This window comes from Sebastes fasciatus, chromosome 6, assembly GCF_043250625.1.
Source record: "Sebastes fasciatus isolate fSebFas1 chromosome 6, fSebFas1.pri, whole genome shotgun sequence".
Classification (NCBI taxonomy): Eukaryota; Metazoa; Chordata; class Actinopteri; order Perciformes; family Sebastidae; genus Sebastes; species Sebastes fasciatus.
Genome location: NC_133800.1, coordinates 15,634,359 through 15,653,815, shown reverse-complemented (window position 1 = coordinate 15,653,815; position 19,457 = coordinate 15,634,359). Strand labels below are relative to the sequence as shown.

At 39.9% G+C, this 19,457-nt stretch overlaps 1 protein-coding gene across 12 annotated transcripts in view; it reads left to right on the top strand.

Moving 5' to 3' along the window:
* Nucleotides 1–19,204, top strand: part of clip1a (CAP-GLY domain containing linker protein 1a) — a 28,939-nt gene extending 9,735 nt beyond the window's left edge. For 2 of the 12 annotated variants that reach the window (XM_074637862.1, XM_074637861.1), the window contains exons 7-27: nt 99–190; nt 470–530; nt 3,107–3,211; nt 4,530–5,438; nt 5,631–5,747; nt 6,104–6,161; nt 6,296–6,379; nt 6,500–6,656; nt 6,809–6,974; nt 7,170–7,385; nt 8,679–11,132; nt 12,026–12,163; nt 12,305–12,411; nt 12,579–12,699; nt 12,825–12,868; nt 13,027–13,047; nt 13,769–13,886; nt 15,287–15,437; nt 15,554–15,606; nt 16,863–16,990; nt 18,010–19,204. In XM_074637862.1, coding sequence (XP_074493963.1) covers nt 99–190; nt 470–530; nt 3,107–3,211; nt 4,530–5,438; nt 5,631–5,747; nt 6,104–6,161; nt 6,296–6,379; nt 6,500–6,656; nt 6,809–6,974; nt 7,170–7,385; nt 8,679–11,132; nt 12,026–12,163; nt 12,305–12,411; nt 12,579–12,699; nt 12,825–12,868; nt 13,027–13,047; nt 13,769–13,886; nt 15,287–15,437; nt 15,554–15,606; nt 16,863–16,990; nt 18,010–18,241 — 5,532 coding nt within the window. In that variant the 3' untranslated portion in view covers nt 18,242–19,204. The remainder of the gene's footprint in view (nt 1–98; nt 191–469; nt 531–3,106; nt 3,212–4,529; nt 5,439–5,630; nt 5,748–6,103; nt 6,162–6,295; nt 6,380–6,499; nt 6,657–6,808; nt 6,975–7,169; nt 7,386–8,678; nt 11,133–12,025; nt 12,164–12,304; nt 12,412–12,578; nt 12,700–12,824; nt 12,869–13,026; nt 13,048–13,768; nt 13,887–15,286; nt 15,438–15,553; nt 15,607–16,862; nt 16,991–18,009) is intronic. The other 10 variants (XM_074637865.1, XM_074637864.1, XM_074637868.1 and 7 more) reach the window with 6 other exon arrangements.
* Nucleotides 19,205–19,457: the final 253 nt, after the last annotated feature.

The following is a 19,457-nucleotide window of genomic DNA, read 5'->3' as shown; positions in this document are numbered from 1 at the left end:
AGTGGTTCAGTAATAACACTCTGCATGAACCTCCTGTTGATCCTAAATTACTCATCATCTATATTGTTTTTTGTACGAAATCAACCTTTCTGTTGAAGATGGAGACCAAGATGGATCAGTTACGTGCCTTGGTAGAAGCTGCGGACAAAGACAAAGTGGAGATGCTGAATCAGCTGGAGGAGGAGCGTAGGTAAGGATTCCCAGAGGTATGACTAGTCAAAGACATAGTCACCCATGACAGTATGTCAGTATCTATTGTTTTCATTTCATGGGGTCAGTTTGTTGAGAGAGAAAATGGCAGCTAAGATCACAATATTGTTTTACTTTAACAGTCTTAAAGTCCTGAGGATGGGATCTGCGCCTGAGTTAGCTTAACCTTGCTCTTGATCATGTTATAGGTTGTTAGTTCCCCTGTCACGTTGAAACAACAAAAATGCTCCAGCAAGATTATTTTTTTTCTGTTGAACAGGAAGGTGGAGGACCTTCAGTTCCGCGTAGAGGAAGCTTGCATTACCAAAGGAGACCTGGAGGTAAATGCACAACACAGATCCACACCATTGCGACTAACACATTTTCTTGAATCTGTGTCTGAAAAACAAAGCATTGATCATTGCAATAATATTAAATCAGATCGCAAATAAGATCTATTTTTATTAAATACAAATATGGATGTTCAGAAGCAGCAGGTGCTCCAGTCACCCTGCTTCCTGGTTCCATCTCAGGATTTCAGTTCACATAAACTTTGCTCTATATCCATGACAATAGAGTGACTTCATTTTTTTTTTTTTACTCTACATCAGTGTTTCTCCTTGGGTGCAGGTCCAGTGCGATTTAAGACCATGCTAGATTAACTGGTATCCATTGTCACAGAGCTACAGTTGAGTCCAGACAAAGCATTTGCATTATCTCTTGTGTGTTTAGCAGTGGAAACTATCCACTCTGCAGTCTCAGCAGGTGTGTTTGCATGGACAGTTTGATACTGGCTTCATCTGGCATTAGATGATGTGCTGTCAAATGCACCCAGTGGTGCAGGAAGACCAGGCTATGCCTAAACCAGAATTAAATACATACTCAGGCATGATATCCATATGGTCACTAAACCATAGGCATATTGATATTGCTGTACTGGGGTTAGCCTCTTGAAAGACTTTATGTAGTGATTATGTTTTATATTTTGTTATTAGGGTCTGCATTTTGCTTTTTCCTTCACATGTTATCGAGTCATTTAATACAGTAGGCTCTAATAACTCATTGTCTTTTTCTCTTGTCTCAAGTTCTGATATGCAGAGTATTGGGGCCCAGTGGTATCTGTGTTCATATCTGATCAAAGGATTTGTTATTTATTCCACAGTGCTACACAGGGGACCATCTCAATTACCCTGAAGGCAACCAAGCTCAAAATAGATGTTTAAATTGAGGGCTACAGGGTTAGAATATCCCTTTATCTTCTTTTTAAACTTGTATACTAACAGTTTATTACTCACTCACAGCTGTGGATATATTAAAAAAAACTTGCATGCAGCTTGAAAGCACCAACAAAACATTTATCCTAATAGGCCAAACCCCCAAAAATGCTTTGTTGACTTCAAGCTGTTTGAAGGTGTACTTACTAATGTTGTGCTATAACCCTCGGTGCCTCCCTGTTCAGTGATGTGATGTTATTGCTTCTTCTTCCTTCTCTTCCTCGTCCTTCATGTTGGTCCAGTGCTCAGCATGGAACCACTGGAGATGCTCCCTTGTCATTCCACTGCCCAGTCACAGACCTGAATTCAGTTTGCCCACTGCAACTAAAGGGGAATAACACTCAGCTTAAAAACTCAAATGTAATTTTTATTCAAAGATGAATGTGCCAGGCTACATTATAGTTTATACCTACTCCACAGACAATGACCAATGGGTGCATATAAGTCAACTTTTACATTCAAAGTACCCAGAAAATGTACAGTGAGCCCTAAAAATGTATTTATGATGAGTTTTATAATCACATCATTCTTGCCTCATTCACCTTTTGAATGCGGTACATCATTTAGTTAGTCAGACATGACAGATCATTTTGTCAGATTGTGTCCATGGAGGACCTAATGATTGACCTGGGATCGGCATTTAAAATTGTTGCTCTTCTCCTTTTTAAAATATTTTTTTAAGTTAACATACTCTGGGTAATTTGTAAGACAAGAAGCACAACATTGTGCCAGGAAAAGCTTCAGTAAGTTGCCAGAAAACCCTTATTCGTAGCAGACAATAGTAAGAAATCCAAAGGGAATCCTTTCTGTTTCTTTAGCCCAACAGCCTGAGCTTTGGCGTTACTAATTGATTTCCCTTAAGCTGGTCACAAGTCCTGCACATGGTGGTCTGATAACTGGTGGTTTCTATACTATACTTACTATATACATTGTGGACAATGGCCTTATCACCAAAGAGAGAAAGCAGTGTGGTCATTGATAATGCTACAGGCTTTATGAGTTTACAAGTATAAAATCAATACAATAAATGCAGAAATATGTCTTTATATTGACTGTGTACTGTTAAATCAGTATGATAATTGTACAACATTGGATATCTTCTGTATGATATAATGCATTGAAGTATAAGGGTCAGGAAACAGCCCATCACTGCTTTCTCTCCATGATGTGGTCATTTTTACTTAATTTACTTGCTGGCTTGACACACATTATCAAATTTTCTATGTATCATAACAATCAATGTGCTTTGTTCACCAGGTGTCAATTTTGCATGGTTACTTATAAACTGCCTCCATCAACATACTCATCCTGCACCTCCATAACCACATGGCCCCCCTCTTTTGTCGCTTGTTTTGTATTCCCCACCATTTCTTTCACAACATTCCCTGTGTGCAGCTGTTTTATGGCACAGCCTGAAAGTTCTGCATGGGGTGTCTTCCCATTTTCATCCATCACTTCCCACCCCCACCCAATACCCTTTCCCCAATCCCTTATATACACATACACAAACACACACATCACCATTATCATTGTCCAAACCCCTCCATCCTCTCTCCTGTCTCCCTCCCTCTCTGTCTGCATTGGGCTGGCATGTGATGGTGGCACTGGTGTGTTCTCTTCCTCTCCCCCTTGTTTACTAACAGACGCAGACCAGACTGGAGCATGCCCACATTAAGGAGCTTGAACAGAGCCTACTCTTTGAAAAGACCAAAGCTGAGAAGCTCCAAAGAGAGTTAGAAGACACTAGGGTAATGAACTCTGCGCTGCAGTGTGCTGCGTTGGAAAAGAGGGCCTGTGTCGGGGGATAGTGGCCAAAACATTTCCAAGGGGGTACAGAGAGGCGCTGGGCAGTAACTGGAGCTTTGCTTTGTATGAGCTTGTGGTGAACCCCACAAATGCATTTTACAGGCTTCACATGAGAAAAATAATACACCAAACAAATTAAGTCAGATAATAAACTAATGCATACTGTATATTAGGTTTATTTCAATGTGGATCAGTCCATCCAGCATTAAGATAGATTTGCAAATTCAGCATCACAATTTAAATAATTTTTTAACCATTTTTGAAGTTTTATCTTCCCTCACATTCAAATTGATCCACTCACAATTATTTTAGTATACAGTTCTGTTATAACTGTCAAAAAATAACCGCATGGATCTTTCAGCTGTCTTGTCTGACAGCTCTTTTACTTGCACTATTTTCCAATAAGTTACCCAACCTGAACTCACGCTTGCTTTACTGGTATCACTGCTTAACCAGACAGACAAACTTGTCCCAAATAATCATTTTCTCGGTTATCCTACTTCCCCAGTCCTTCCCAGCATCCATTTGTCCTGCTTATTTGGTGTTCCTGTGTTATGATAGTCTAAAACCTACTCCACCTCCCAGACTATGCACCCGTGTGTTCCCCTAGGGTATCATAGTCATATAAGGGGTATAAGGAAAAATATATTTCTATAGTTTCAGGACCTATTTTATAAAGAAAATGTTGATTTTAATTAATACGATTCAATTAACTGAGCTATTAAATATTAAGTTGAAGCAGCAAAAAGAGATCTATGTTTGAGAACATTAGAATAAAAAAATAGAGTTGGAACATAGCTGGATTAACATACAAATAATGGAACATGTCAATGCTCCCAAAGGGTTTTTCTTAGTTCATACCTCTCCTAAATCATGAGGTCAATATTAGCATTAATTCAATAGTGTTAGTGTAAAGGATGGTGGAAAATGTCTTGCACACTACTATAGCGCCATACATGCTTTCAGTGTTCACTTCCATTATTTGGACCATACCGTTTATAGCCACAAGAGGTCAGTATAACACCCTGTTTTTGAGATCTGTGTTTTTCATGCCCTCCTCATTAAGCAAGCAAATTGAACACTTTCTCTGTCAGAAACATTGAGTTTTACTATTACCAAGTGTGTTGTTGTCTATAATTGCAGTTTACCAATCGTCATTTGTTCAGTAACAGTAAAGTATGATTTAAGTCTTTAACACACTTTTGTCAGTGCTTCAGCATGTCAGACACATCTTTGAATATAAGATTTCTGCTCTTTAAGGTTGCTACTGTGTCGGAAAAATCCCGTATTATGGACCTTGAGAAGGACCTTTCACTGCGAAGAAGAGAGGTATCTGACCTGCAGCTGCGTCTCGGGACCCAACAGGGCTCTGAGGACTCAAACTCTACTCTTTCTCCCCTTCTGGAAGAGATAAACTCTCTGAGGGATCAGTTGGCTTGCCAAGAAGTTAAGCAGCAAGAAGAGCTTGCAACGTACAAGGAGAAGCTAGAAGCTCAAGAAAAGACCCACAGCGAGACAGCTGCCCAGCTTCAGGCTACATCTGTGAGGCTCTCTGGTGACAAAGAGCAGTTGCAGATGCGCTTAAGCCAGGCGGAGAAGGAGAATGCTGACAAAATTGAACTGTGGCGTTCCAAGTTGGAGTCTGCCGTTGACTCTCACCAGCAAGCCATGGAGGAGCTGAAGGTGTCCTTCAGCAAAGGCGCAGGTGCCCAGGCAGAAGAACTTATCGAAACCAAAAGTGCACTAGAGAAGCTGAAGATGGAGCACAAGTCGGCTGTAGAGGAGGCTGGAGACAAACATGAGGCCGATGCTGCAGCTTGGATTCGGGAGACGCAGGCACTGAAGGCACAGCGGTCGTCTTTGATTGAGGACAAGGAGCGACTGGAGGAGTCGCTGCGGTCCAGCGTTGACAAAGCAGAGGAGCAGCACCTTGTGGAGATGGAGGATGTTCTTGGGAAACTCCATGCTGCCGAACTTAGGGTGAACGAGCTTGAGGAGAAAGAAGCGATGTTGGCACAACAGGCCCAAGACAAGGACGGAGAAACCAAAGAGCAGATGTCAGAAATGGTGGCTCTGCGCAGCCAAGTAGCACAAGGTAACAAGGAGCTTGTGACCCTGAAGAGTCAATTAGAGGTGGTTCAGAGCCAAGGGGACAACCAGGGTGCCAAGGTGGGTTCTTATTCACCTCCTGACCATTTTAATACTCCATTTTCAGTGTGTCTAATGTTTCGGCAAAGTGTCGTCCTTATTTCTTCTGTCGGATAATGATTGTCAGTCGTTGTTTTGTTTTGATGTGCATATTTCTTTGCTGTTTGCTTTTCTCTTCTGTCGACTTTACATTTTCCTTGGCATGTGCTATAGGTGAGTGAATTGAGCTCACAGTTGGAGGGCCGACAGCAGGAAGTCCTGTCTTTACAGCAGAGTGTGACCACTGTACAGCAGGAGAAAGACTCCCTGGAACAAGAGCTCGGAGGCCTGGTGAGGCTTATGACTTAAATTTGGATGTGGATACAGTACCTCTTTTGCATTAGGATCATTAGGATTGAAGCCACTGGTCTTTTTCATGTTTAGTGTCCTTTGATGAACAAACTATGTAACCTTGATCATGTCTTTGGCATTTCTCTACTGCAATTTCTTGTTATTTATCGGCCAACATATACACAGATAGCGATATCTGCAATGAGCTGATGTATCAGCTGGTCTCATAACTTAACATTATTCAGATGCTGTACAAACCACGGGAATCTTAAAACAACTCTCCTGAAATTTTTGATTAGTAAATTTGTTTATTGCTGAAAAATCTGACACAAACATTTGATGTTTTGTCCCCACAGAAACAAAAGTTGTCTCAAAGCACGGAGGAGCAGACTAAATCATCAAACACTATGCAAGGTAAAAGACAAAATAAGCTGCAAAAGTTCAGTTGGTCAAATGTTTTTTCTTCCACCTTTTCCCTGCTACTAATTGGCCTCTTTCAGTTAATAAATGCTTCTAGGATGTAAAATGATTTTTTTTTCCTTTTGCAGAAACACTTGAGAAGCTCAGTAAGAAGGAAGAGCAGTGCACATCTCTGACGACAGAATCAGATTCTATAAAAAGTCAACTTGCCGGTGAGAACATCTGCATTCATGTTAAATGTTTTGTAAAAAGTTAAGTATGTATTTTTTTCCCCTTCCTCATTGAATAAAAACCTTATAACCTATGAACAAACTTGCCTTGTCTTAACCCAGGGCTGGAGAGGAAGCTGAAGGCTGCAGATGAAAAGCTTGAGCAGCTTTCAAAGGACAAATGCAAGCTGGAAAATGATATTTCAGACATGATGAAGACATCTGGTGATAGTTCAGTACAGCTGACCAAAATGAATGAAGATCTCATACAGAAAGAAAGGTACCGCACTACATTTATTCCCTGCTCTTATATTACTTCATTACTCCTCAAAACATATTATACCAATCATGCCTGTTGTTGTTGTTGTTGTTGTTGTTGTGTTTTTCATCCAGCAACCTCCTTAAATGTCCTCTTTTTGTGTTATCACTCAGGAGGCTGGAGGAGTTACAGTGTCAACTATCAGAGGAGAAGGAGAAGGTGGCACACTCAAATGAACAACTCCAGCAGGAACAGTCCCGTAGAGAGCAGGAGCTGAAAGAGACCAGAGATACACATCAGTCTCAAATAAGTAGCCTTCAGGAGAAGATCACTAATTTGGTTAGTATTAATGGGCAGTCACAAAAAATGTGTGTTTGAGAATTAAATGTTAGATACTTCAAAACTTAGAAATAGTTTTATAGACATTATAATGTGTAATATTTGGTTTACTACGCATTGGAAAATCTTTCAGTCACTGGCTGCCTCAAAACAAGTAACAAAAAGTTATTGTCTTTCTAATCTCCTGTTTTCTAGGAGAAGACTGTTAAACAGGGTGAGACCCTTGTTGAGGAGCTCAAGGCCTCACAAGAGAAATCCATCTCTGAGGCTTCAAAGCTCAATGTGAAGAAGCTCAAGGTTCTGCAGAGTCAGGTTGACACGTTGAAGCAGGAACTCTCCTCCTCCAAGGACAAAACCCAGGAGCTGGAGACGTTTGTATCTGAGCTGCAGCCATACAAGGAACAAGCTCAGGTAAGCACCAACCCTCCAAAGTACAGACACATTAGTTCAATCGATGTGTTTTACATTTTCTGTCAGGAACTTGTTTCATGTAAAAAGGTTATTTTATGGATTACTGATTTTACTAATGTTTGATCATTGAAAGTCACCAGAAAAAACTTCACCTATCCTTTTTGTAAATGAAAATGAAATACCCTAAAATTCAAACAAACACTATAACAGAATGTGAAATCAAGCTTTACAACAAAGTTACAGAATGGGAGGCAATATGTAACTGTAAGAATTTGTCATCATTTAACATCAGTGATTAATGTATATTATCAACATTTTTACTCTTAATTACCATCATACATACATATATACATACATTTGTGATGAGTTGCTCATTTCACCCCTACATGAAAGCTAACAATCCCTTTTTTCATATTCATCTTAGCTCTATATTGGATGGTGCAATGGGCTATATGCTTGCAGGGGTACACTTGATCAAAATGGTCTTTAATGTAATGTAGACAATTTATGTTTTTTGGAAAAGCCCAAGAAACTGTTGCAAAAATATAAGAATATTTAACCAGTTGTGTTGTGGTTGCTAAATGGATATTTATGCACTGGGTAGGGTTCAAGTTGAGTTCAAGTTGAATAACTTGTTATCACTTACATACTTAATGTTTGGATATTGATTTAAATGTTCTTTACATTAGATTAAGTGATAACCGCTTTTGCTATGTACCCCTGCTGGCATTATTTATTAACTTGATATTTCATTTATATGGAACATTTTCACTTTCTAACAAAAAGTTTTTTTTTTTGTGTTTCTACATTATGGAAGGGATTCATTTACAACATACATTGGCTTATGCAGTATATATTTTCCACTCACTTTTATTAATAAAAATATACAATTTCCAATATACAACAATAGTACACATAGAAAATACTTGTGCAATGTGGATTCTTGTAGTTATTCAAGTAAGTGTTGTATCAGATGCTGCAAGTGATGGTAGTCATACACTCCGGCAGCCAGCAGCCACTCTTCATTTATATGCCAGCCAAATTTGTTGGCATCAGTTTAATTAATACACATATTAAAAGTAAGTAGGTGAAAATGTTCCACCTTTATATTGTTTAAACCATTGTGGTGTAAGCTGTGGTGTGATCTTTTGCCATTTTTGATGCTTCTGCAGATTAACCTTTCCAATTGCATTTCACTTATGTCCATATCTGCTTGGTTTATTTTTGGATTCATTTTACTTTCCCTGTATATATATTCCCCTCCTTTTTTTTCTTTCAACTTTATTTTCTCAGTGTCTTTCTGCTGAGCTTGACTCCCTCAAGCATGATGTTGAACATTTGACCAAAAAACTGGAAAAGCAGAGTCTAGATCTGGAAACTATGTGTAAGGAAAGTGGAGATGTTAAGGCTGAAAAAGGCAAACTGGAGAAACAGCGTTCAGATGTGCAGACTAAGCTCTCTGCCCTTGAGATTAGTCACCAGGAGCTTTCAGTCCAGAATGAAGAACTGCTAATAACCAGAGATAAGCTTTCAAAACATGAAGAGGAGCTACTTGTCAGCAACAAGAGCTCGGATGAAGAAAGAATTTCATTGAACAAGGAGTTGGAGAAGCTCAAAGATCTTCTTCAAGAAGTACAGACTGAAAACAAAAACCTGAAGCACGCTAAAGATGAACACCAGGACAAAATTGAGGAGCTTCAACGACGAGATGCAGAGAAGAATGACTTGATCCTAAAGCATCAGCAGGACATCCAGCAAATTGAGGTTAAAAAGAAGCAGCTAAATGAGGATTATGAAAACATCTTCAAAGAGAAGAACCGGCTTGAAGACGACCTCAATGAAAGCAGGTCGAAGCTCACGTGTGAGAAGGACAATCTCATTTTAGAGAGAGATTCTGCTAGAAATGCCAAAAAATCTCTTGATGCTAAGAATGCTGAGTTGCAGGCAAAACTTAAATCCTTGAACTTGGAAAAAGAAGATCTTACAATGAAGAACACCCAGCTGCAGGCCCTCACAGAAACTCTGACGAAAGACAAGGTGGAGAGGTCTTCTGAGATCAGTGCTGCTCTCTTGGATAAAAAGAGCCTTGAGACAGTGAAGGAGGAGCTCCAGAATAAGCTCAGTGTTACCAAGAAAGACTTGGAGAGCTCTGCGCGTGAATGTGAAGAACTTAAAGCCTCCAAAATGAGCCTGGCGCAAATGCTGGAGGAGTTCAAGACGAGCAGTCAGGTGACTGATTCTGAGAGGGTTCACCTTCTGCAGGAGAAGGAAGACTTGCTCACGATCCAAAGAAAAGTCTGCAATGAGAAGGAAGAGCTCCTCCGAGAGATGGAAGAATTAAAGGAGAAGCTTCAAGTCTCAACAGAACAACTGTCAAAGTCCAACGAGAAATTTACAGAAGCATCATCATCTTTTGAGCAGGAGAAGCAAGCACTTCGCCTTCAGAATTCAGAAATTGAGATGGCTCTACATGTTATACGCAAAGAAAAGATGAGCCTGGATTCAGCACTAGAGCAGCAGAAGATGGATTATGAGCGTTTGGCAGGAGAGAAGGGAGAATTAGAAGAGAAGCACACAAAAACTATATCTGAGAATAATGTTCTTTCTCTTGAGCGCGATAAGCTAGCTAGTGATATCCGAACAAATAAGGACCAGTTGGATAGCTACTCCAGAGCTAATGATGTCTTTATTCAAGAAAAGTCTGATATAACAGTAAAGCTAGAGGAGACCAAACGGCAAAAAGAAAAAGTTGAAGCAGAGTTGACCTCTTTGAAACGAGAAAAGGCTGACTTACAAAATGAGCTGCAGAAAAGCAACTCTGATATTGAAATTTTCGAAAAGGGCAAAACTGAGCTTGTTAAAGAGCACGGTAAACTAAAAATGGATTTTGAGAGGGCTAATTCAGAACTTGTTAAACAGGTTGATAACCTTACAAAAGATTGTCAGCGTCTGAAATCGTTGCAGACTGACGCTGACGGCAAAGCGCAGTCCTTGCAGAAAGAGAAGCAGGTTCTGCTTGAGGAGTTCCAGGAGTTAAAATGTCAGACTGAATCAATGTCGGGAGCCAAGCAGCTTCTTGAGAGCCAGCTACAGGCCGAGTCCAGTGAACGGAATAAAGCGATGTCTGATAAGGATGGTCTCTCCAAACAAATTGAGGAGCTGCAGAAAACATTGTCAAAAGTTACACAAGAAAATAGCGAGGTTTCATCTAACATTAAGAATGCTGATGAGCAAAAGAAGTCTTTTATGATGGATATGGAGGCTCTGAAAACGCAATTGAAGCAGCGAGAGCAAGAAACTAGTCAGTTGACAGAAGATAAAGGACAGCTTTTATCTAAGCTTGAGGATATAGGCAAACAGATGACCTCCCTGACCACAGAGAAGGAAGACCTTTTAGCTGGACAGTGTAAACTGGAGCAGAACATTTCTTCTCTCCACACAAGCCAAGAAAATTGGCTCGGAGAACGGTCTAGACTCCTTGGAGAAATAGAGAAGTTTCACGCTAGCCAGAAACAACTAGAGGTTGACGTCAAGGGCCTACAAACCGATAAAGAACTTTTGGAAAAGCAATGCAAGAATGCCGTCGCGGAGGTGTCGGCTTCTGCCGTTGTGAAAGAAGAGATTTCCTCCAGCATTTCTAATCTGACGGCTCAGAAGGATGCCCTGCAGGTGGAGAGAGATGAAGCCACCCAGCAAGTCAGGCAGCTGGAGTCCCAACTAAAAAATGCCATTTCTAAGCAGCTTGAGGTATTCCTCCTCCAGTAGTAATCACTGACACACATACCGTAGAGTGGCTGGGGCTATGTCACCTTCTCACTGCATGCTTGCTGATTTGTCTCCCTTCCCTCTTTCCTTTTGTTTTCGTGTCTAACTTTCATCTTCCATTTACTAACTGCTGTAAATGACCCTTAGCTCCCGGCCTTTTCCTGTGGGCTTATAACGTGATCTAACGTAAGGCAAAATCCTTCTGGTTTACTTGACTATGTAGGTCTAAGGTGATCTTAGACTTACTTACTAATAGATTTCCAAACATATTAGAAATTATAAAAGCCCCAATAATCTGCTTTACAATGTCATTTAGTCAAATCTTTAAGTTTTTGGGCTTGCAAAATCTCTCGTCAGAATTACACTTCAAAAAATAGTATGGACATAAATAATGAAATATGTTGATATACAGTAAAGCAGCTTTCAGGGGTTACAGAAGAACAACTTACTTTATAGGACGACCACGTAAACAGTTTTTTTTCTTATCTGGCTCGTTACACAAGTTACTGGGTTGTCAGTATCCGTTCTGAGGCCACAGGTTGTATTTTAGAGTACATACTAATTACTTTCTTCCGTAATGTAATATTTATGTTGTTAATTCTCAACCAAAATGTACTTGAAATTACAATGAACTGAGATTTGAATAACTGATTCTAAATCAGTAATTAAGATGGATAACACATTAAGCATGCAATTAATTTATTAAATAATATTAAAATCATTAGGTGAGGTCAAATGATGCATCATGAATAGCTTCATCAAATGACCTGCACATTTCTTATTCGGATTGGTAATTAGGTGTTTATGTCAACCAACCATTTGCTGCTGTTAATTTGAACTGTTCTTAGCAAGTATCCTGCTCATTCACCGTTTAGGCTACAGAGGCCTCTGGCAAGACCACTGAGGCTCTGGAACAGCTGACAACAGACAAAGCCAGTTTGCTGCAGGAGAAGAACGAAGCCCAAACTTTGCTGGAAGAGCTCCGGAGCTCCAAGCAGAAGATGGAGACACAGGTAAGAGACGCTAATGTCAACTTTCAGTGGTGAAGTGGCTCTTATACATGTGAGAGAAATGGAATTTAGTAAAATCTTTGGTGTGTGTGTGTCTTGTAGCTGTAATTTCAGCAAATAAATAATGTGTCATTATTGTTTTAGCTGAAAACATTGAAGAAACATAATTCCAAGTACCAAGAAGATCTGAATGTATCCAAAGAGCAGCTCAGCATAGAAACTCAGAGGACTGAGAGTATGTGCCAGGAAATGTGAGTATATCCTTCATTCATCTGTCAGATTTAAATATGAATAGTATGATATAATTGGTGGGTTACGGTAAAACAAGAGACATGGGAGAGGGAGTTTCCACAAACCAATATGTCTTACATGGGTTGTCAGAATTTGTTAGATGATTTTAACATTCGTATTTCTTCAGTGAGGAGCTTAAAGAAGCCGTTACTGTGAAGACGCAGTCCCTGCAGAAGCTGCAAGATAAGAACAACAAGCTGACTCAGGAGCTTGATAACGGTCACAAAGGCCAGAGCGATCTTGTGAAGGTGCAACACTATCCATCTATATTATTAAATATCATACATAAACCTACAAGCATCAGAACATGTTGTGTTTCACATATTGATCTGCTGACCATGATTGGATTTCAACTATGTTTCTTTTTTCTTAGCTCAAGGATGAGCAATCAAAACTCAAAAAGCAGTTGAAGCAAAGGTAAGAGAATGTATCATTTTGTGATTTGGGCAGTTTCTCACCACAACTTGCCTGTTGTCTAAATAAACACAAATGCTTTCACCTGCTTGACACTTGCTAATATGAAGTGCATTTGTAATGAAGCAAATGGTACGTCATGCTGTTCTTTTCCTTCAAAGCCTGCCGAATAATGCCTTCAGGTACTTCACGCCTGTGGTACTATCTGATGTCGGTCATCATCATGTAATAGTACAAATATATTAACCACATATATGTAGGAAGATACTTAGGAACAATCAAGATACAGTCACAGAGTGTTTCCGTTCAATGAAATTTCCGGAGGATGTGATGTCACGTTTCTGATGCAGCTAATGAATCACCTGCTTGGTTAAAGATGACCTGAATGCACCAAAACAGGAAATGCATGCTTGAAAATCGTCTGTCATACAGGCTCCAGTAGAAGTAAACGGGAAACAGAGCAAATATTTGTAGTGTAATGTGACCATTCCTAAAGGCAAAGCACAAAAAGTAATTTAACCTACAGCCCCATCTCACCTGCTTAACATTTTCATATGTGCTTTCACTACTGATTTTGCATGTTTGTTTTTTCGTCCTCTGAATCTCCCACTTTATTTAAATTTTCAATATGCTGACTGTACTATACTTTTTATATTTTCTTTATTTGTAGTCTTACCATTTTAACAAGTATACCAAATATTTTGACCAAACGACTGTCGGAGAAAAAATGTCTCTTATTTTTCTGTATGTCTCCAATTTGTGAAATGTCTGCAGTGGCCGAAAAACTAGTTTGAATTCCAAAGTTGGAAATCTGCAACAGTTAAATTGGGGCCAGTTTTTCCTCTGCGTGGAGTGATTGTGTTCTGTACCTCTGAGATTTAATTGGTATTGTGTATTTGACAGGGAGAGCACCTTGAAGGAGCAGTTTGAAAAGGAGAAGGCCGCCCTCCAAAAGTCCATCCATAAAAACAGTGCCTTAATTTCAGAAAAGGACCAGCAGGTGGAAAACCTGAGGAGCGAGGTGAGAATCTAATGAACTCTCTTATTGTCAGCAGGTATGGCAGCTTATTGACAGAACTGTTGAGGTTGCACAAAGTGAATTCAAGCAAGTTGAGATTTGAGAGCATGCAAGGACATATTTGTGAGTGTGCACAGAAAGATTTAGAAGCACAAAGGAGGTTGCATACAGGAGGTTGCTTTCCTACAGCCTTTGACAACAGCTTTTAACAGCACATCCCTGTTAAAGCCAATATGTAACTTTTAGTGTAATTTCCTTTCGACAGTTGGTACATATCAAAAATAAAGTGGCCCTTGCAGGGACATACCTAATACCCCTTTCACACCGAGGACTCACCCAGGGTTGGACCAGGGTTGATTGGGTGTATGAAAGTCTAACAGGATATCACTTCTAGGTCACAAATGATGTCCCGCTTTCATTTTGAGCATGCTAACGTAGCTAACATGAAATGGCATCTTTGAAGATGCGCGGAACAAAGCCCGGTTGCTGGTGGGAACCTAGTGACACATTTCTTGTGAGGAAATATGTGAGGAACTGTGTACCAGAGCATATGAGCGTGGGAGCGGTCGTAGCGGTTGTAGCGTCGCCTTATTTCCCGCTCAAATTTCACTCTGGTTTCGCTCACACCATGAGTTCAGAGCATTCCTGAGCAAGCCCGACCCCTGAATATATGTAATCTGTGTATTGCGCACGGCGGCTGCGTGGGATTGTTTTGGGTAATTCAAACATTTCCAATAACTCCAGAGCGTTGTAAAGACCACATAAAGTCAATATTTATTCAAAAATATAGATTCCAAAATTCACAACATGTTTTTATCTAACGTAATATTCGGCTTCAATACATTTTTGTTGGTGTTTAGCCTTTCAAAAACAACATTTTCACTGTTTGCTCTCTGCACACAAAGAACACACCTGTAGGCTATTAAGAGCTAGCAGCAATGAAACTAAACTGACCAGTTTCATTCATTAAAGAAACTTATTAAAAAAGTTAAGCTTATTTATTCCAATGAATCACTTAATTGAAATTGCGAATTTTGTTTGTCAAAATATGACAACAGACATTTGAAGCTTCATCCAAAAACCTCAATAGAAGCTTCGATATAAAAATAAATGACATTCGGTTGCCGACAGCCCGAAGATACTACACAGCTTTTTTGGAGCAGGGGTAAAATCTGAGTTGAGCGCGGAGGGAACAAACGGCTCCACGAGCGAGGAACAGAAATTCTCATTGCTCCACTCTACTCACATGAATTTGAGCTTGTATTACTGTTAATAAACGGTCATTCAGTGAGTGACTACACTTGTTGTCATAACATAATGTTTTTAGAGCAAAGCCTAATATTTTGTCCAAGAAACGTAAAACATTTTTCGATATTGCATTGCGTGGATTGTTTTCTTCACAGCTGGTTGGACTGCGTGGGGAAAGTGCCTCAGTTAAGACACTGGAGGGTACAATTCACTCCTTGGAGCGGGACAAGGCTAATCTACAGGACCGTGTTCAGAGACTGGAGAGGAACCTGGCTGCAGGGCCCAACACCATCAACGAGTCCTCAGGTAACAGTGGGCTTAACTCAAGAGCAAAGCTAATATTTCTGGTAGCACTAAGGTCAGTTCTCTGTGAGGTGACCCAGTCTACTCCTGCATTTCATTTAATCTGTTATTGTTTCCAGGTGATACAGTTTTGGACCAACTAAGAGAGGATAAGGAGACTGCAGAGAGCCAGGTGTGTATATCTTTCCTCTCATCCTGAATAACACCAATCATAGGCCTGGATAGATTTAGGGTTTTTGCCATTCATACATTCAATGTGAAGATGCTTCCCTACCCTGGCCCGTAGAATTTTCTGGTTTGACAACGTCTCATTTACATTTTCATCATATTTTGGGCAGTCGTACGGAAACAGTCTTACTAAATGCTGTTTGTGAAATGACTGCTTACTCAGACATTTACTAACTAATACTACTTCTGATGTAGTGTACTCTGAATTTGATAGATTATTGTTTACTCATGTAGCAGTTACAGTATAATGTTTTACAGAGGTGAAATAGGTCTAAATTTATTTGAAATTTCGGACATCATCTCAGCTCTTGCAGCGGTGATATACTCATGAATTGGTATCACCGTTATATTGGAGCGTTTCACCCACAGTGCTGTGATGATGGCGTGTGTCATCAGGCTCAGAACCTTCACTTACTTCTCATTTCCTGCCTCTGTTTACTCTAAAATGTTATACTGTATTATCTGTGTCAGTGCTGACTTGAATGTGTTGTCTGGCAGTAGATGGGTCGTAATTTGATTCTCAATTATTTTTTTTATTCTCCCTCTCTCTTTCTCTTTCTTTATCTCCAACTCCTCTCCTCTGCCCTGTCTATGATGTTGGCAATGCTACACCACCATCAGGCAGCGGTTTGTTAATGTTTTTCATCAGCTTCACTTGTGCATGTTTGTCTGTCACTGTCACTCTTATGTTTCGTCTGGTGGATCACATTATAGTTGGTGCCGAAACTACAAACTATCTTCCAAAGACGACTCAAGCTTGATTTCTCAATTTTTTTTTAGCATAAGCTCTCTGCTGAAATTCTTAGAAGAAATTAGAGTTATCATATATGCTTAGCAGATCAGATCTGTTAAGGATGACCTTTACTCAGCAAGACACTCATAAATAGTGGGTATTTACCTGACTTTCCTTTTGACTCATTCCAAGCTTGGGAGTTTTCTTTGGCGGACAACTCACCGTGACAAATTACCATCATAGTCAAGATTATATTTATTATTTGGCGGGATATGACGGGGCACAGTTACTATTATTTATAATAGTATTGTCACAGGATTGAGGCAAAGTCTTGGCACATAATACGATAAATAAATATCACAGGGAGACTCTATATCAATTTTTAAAATGCATATTGTATGGGATAATAGATGATCATTCACCAGCAGCAGTGGCGCTAATGCTACTGTTGTGATTCTCCTTTACAGATTGAGTTCCTGAATTCAGTCATCATCGACCTCCAGAGGAAGAATGAGGAACAAAAGGGCAAATTGGAGACAATGGCAGCTGCTGCTCTCAATGGGAATAATCCAAGTCAGCTGGATAACCATGATAGGTATGTCCCATTCATGGCAAACTCATTAAAGGGGACATATCATGCTCATTTTCTGGTTCATACTTGTATTTTGGGTTTCTACCAGAGCATGTTTACATGCTTTAATGTTCAAACACATTATTTTTCTCATACTCTCTGTCTGAATATACCTGTATTCACCCTCTGTCCATTTTAGCGCCTAAGTAAAAAGTCTGTGAGGGTTTAGGGCTGTTCCACTGTCAGATCATGAAGTACTCGAGGGCTCTCTCGCTGACATTTTCAGCCCTAGCCAACACTCTCTGTAAGCCCGCATTTCTGCAGACAGGAAATTACCCACAATTCATAACTTCGTGACATGAAACACGGGGTTACCAGGGGCGTAAAAAATATATATAGAGAAACATTAACATGGATTTAAGACGGTACACAAAAAACAAAAACATGAAATCAGAGGAATGCAAGCATTAGACTATATTACACAGCTGGTTTAATCATCAACCATTTCTTTTGATTTTGCTTAATGATGCTGTTTTGACAAAAGCAAGTAAATTGATTATTTGACAATTGGGCTACCTCTCCTCGTAAGAGCCTGGAAGAAGTTGGCATCATTAAGGTATCGTGATATGTCGCTGCAGTGTTGTTTCATTCATATTGATACCATCTCAAGTCCTTGCAGCCTCTCACACTCAACCATTTACCAGAAGACATCAGTTGAGGCTTTAGGGGGGTACAAAGGGATTGGGCCAAGCTGTGGGTGGTATATTCTAATGAGCCTGCATGAGACATAGGAAGGGGAGCCACATCTGATTGACTGGTTGAATCACATGTTTATTGATCTAGACTGCCCACAAAAAACTGACTGGGTTGTCTTATCTCACAGTTTGTGGGTTGGTAGTCACTCCAGATACCAAGATGTACGAGCACAAGCATTGAAAAAGTGATATATGTCCCCTTTAAGACTTAAAATAACACCAACTGTGTGGCAGTACAACTCCATTTCTTTAGTTACACAAACAGAGCTGCTTTCTCTTTCTGTGCAGCCATGACAAGGAACCCGCGAAGAAGAAGCTTCCCCCAAGGCTGTTCTGTGACATCTGCGACTGCTTCGACCTCCACGACACAGAGGACTGTCCCACACAAATGCAGATGCCCGACTCCCCTCAACACACCACCTACCACGGCAGTAAGGGCGGCGGCGAGCGGGCCTACTGCGACATCTGTGAGGTCTTTGGCCACTGGACCGAATCCTGTAACGACGACCAGACCTTTTAAGCCTTTTTCCACCCTCGTTCGCACAATCAGTATATTTGCACATTATGTTAGATTACGCTGTGCTTTTGGGATTTTGGTTTGTATGTGTGCATTTCGTGCGCTTGTTTTTGCCAAGCCTCTTTATTGTCCATGCCAGTCCTTAAGCGCTCTTATGGGAGAGTGATCTCCTGAGAATCCCTTCAGACAAAAAAGACATCCAGAAAAAACAAAATACAGCAGTTGACAATTTGTGTTTGTAATTGTAAAAGACTTTGGAGCAAAAATGTTCGATGTCCTGGGTTTGTGTGAGTGAGGAGATATACTGTCGGTGGATGTATCGTTGTGGGAGAAGTGATGATCTTCTTCAGATAATTTAATTTATCAATATCCTAACATTGTTTGCACAGCTTGTTGGGGAGTTACAAAGATAATATAGTATCAAGAAAGGTGTCTATTTGAAACTGTAAATTACTTTATTGAAAAAAATATCAGTTTGCGCAAAAAACATTGGTGAGCTATAGTTTATTTTTTTATGCCTGGAAATACTATGTACTCTTTAAAGATTTGATAGTATGTGTGTAATTTTGTGAAGGGTAATCACCGGGGAGAGATTTTCTCACTCTTGCCTGGAGTGGAGCAGTGAAACCCAGTGCTGTTTGGCTTTAATAGGAGCGTTTTTTATGGTCTTCATGAAGGAACTGATGGATGATTGTTAAAAAAAGAAGCAGTGAAACTTAAAGCACTTCACGCTTACTGTAACCCCTCAGTTCCAGTGAAACAGCCTTTTTACCAAAAGGTTTCTTTGCAATTAAAAGATAAATACTTCAAACGTTTTGAATATCTGTATGAAAAATAAATGAAATTTATGTATAAATTAAAATCAAACATTTCTGTATTTATTGTTCAATTGAAAGCACTCTGCACAGTCTCTGTTAACGACTGCATACAGTCATAAAAGATGCTATAAAGGAAAGTTTGACAGCACGTAGACCTCTATGTCCGTCTACCTTGTTGCAGTGCTCCCCTTATAATCACATCATCTAGTCGGGTTTAGTCCCCTGAGTAAATGTCTCTCTATCATATGTGCAGGATACATATGTAGCATGAATAACATTAAACCATAACATTAAATAACTTTGAGGTTTCAAGCCAGGTAATGTATTTTTAGCAAGACTATTTGAATTTAGAAATGAAAGTTGTCCGGTGTTGGACTGTGCTGCTGGGTTTGTACTGGTGA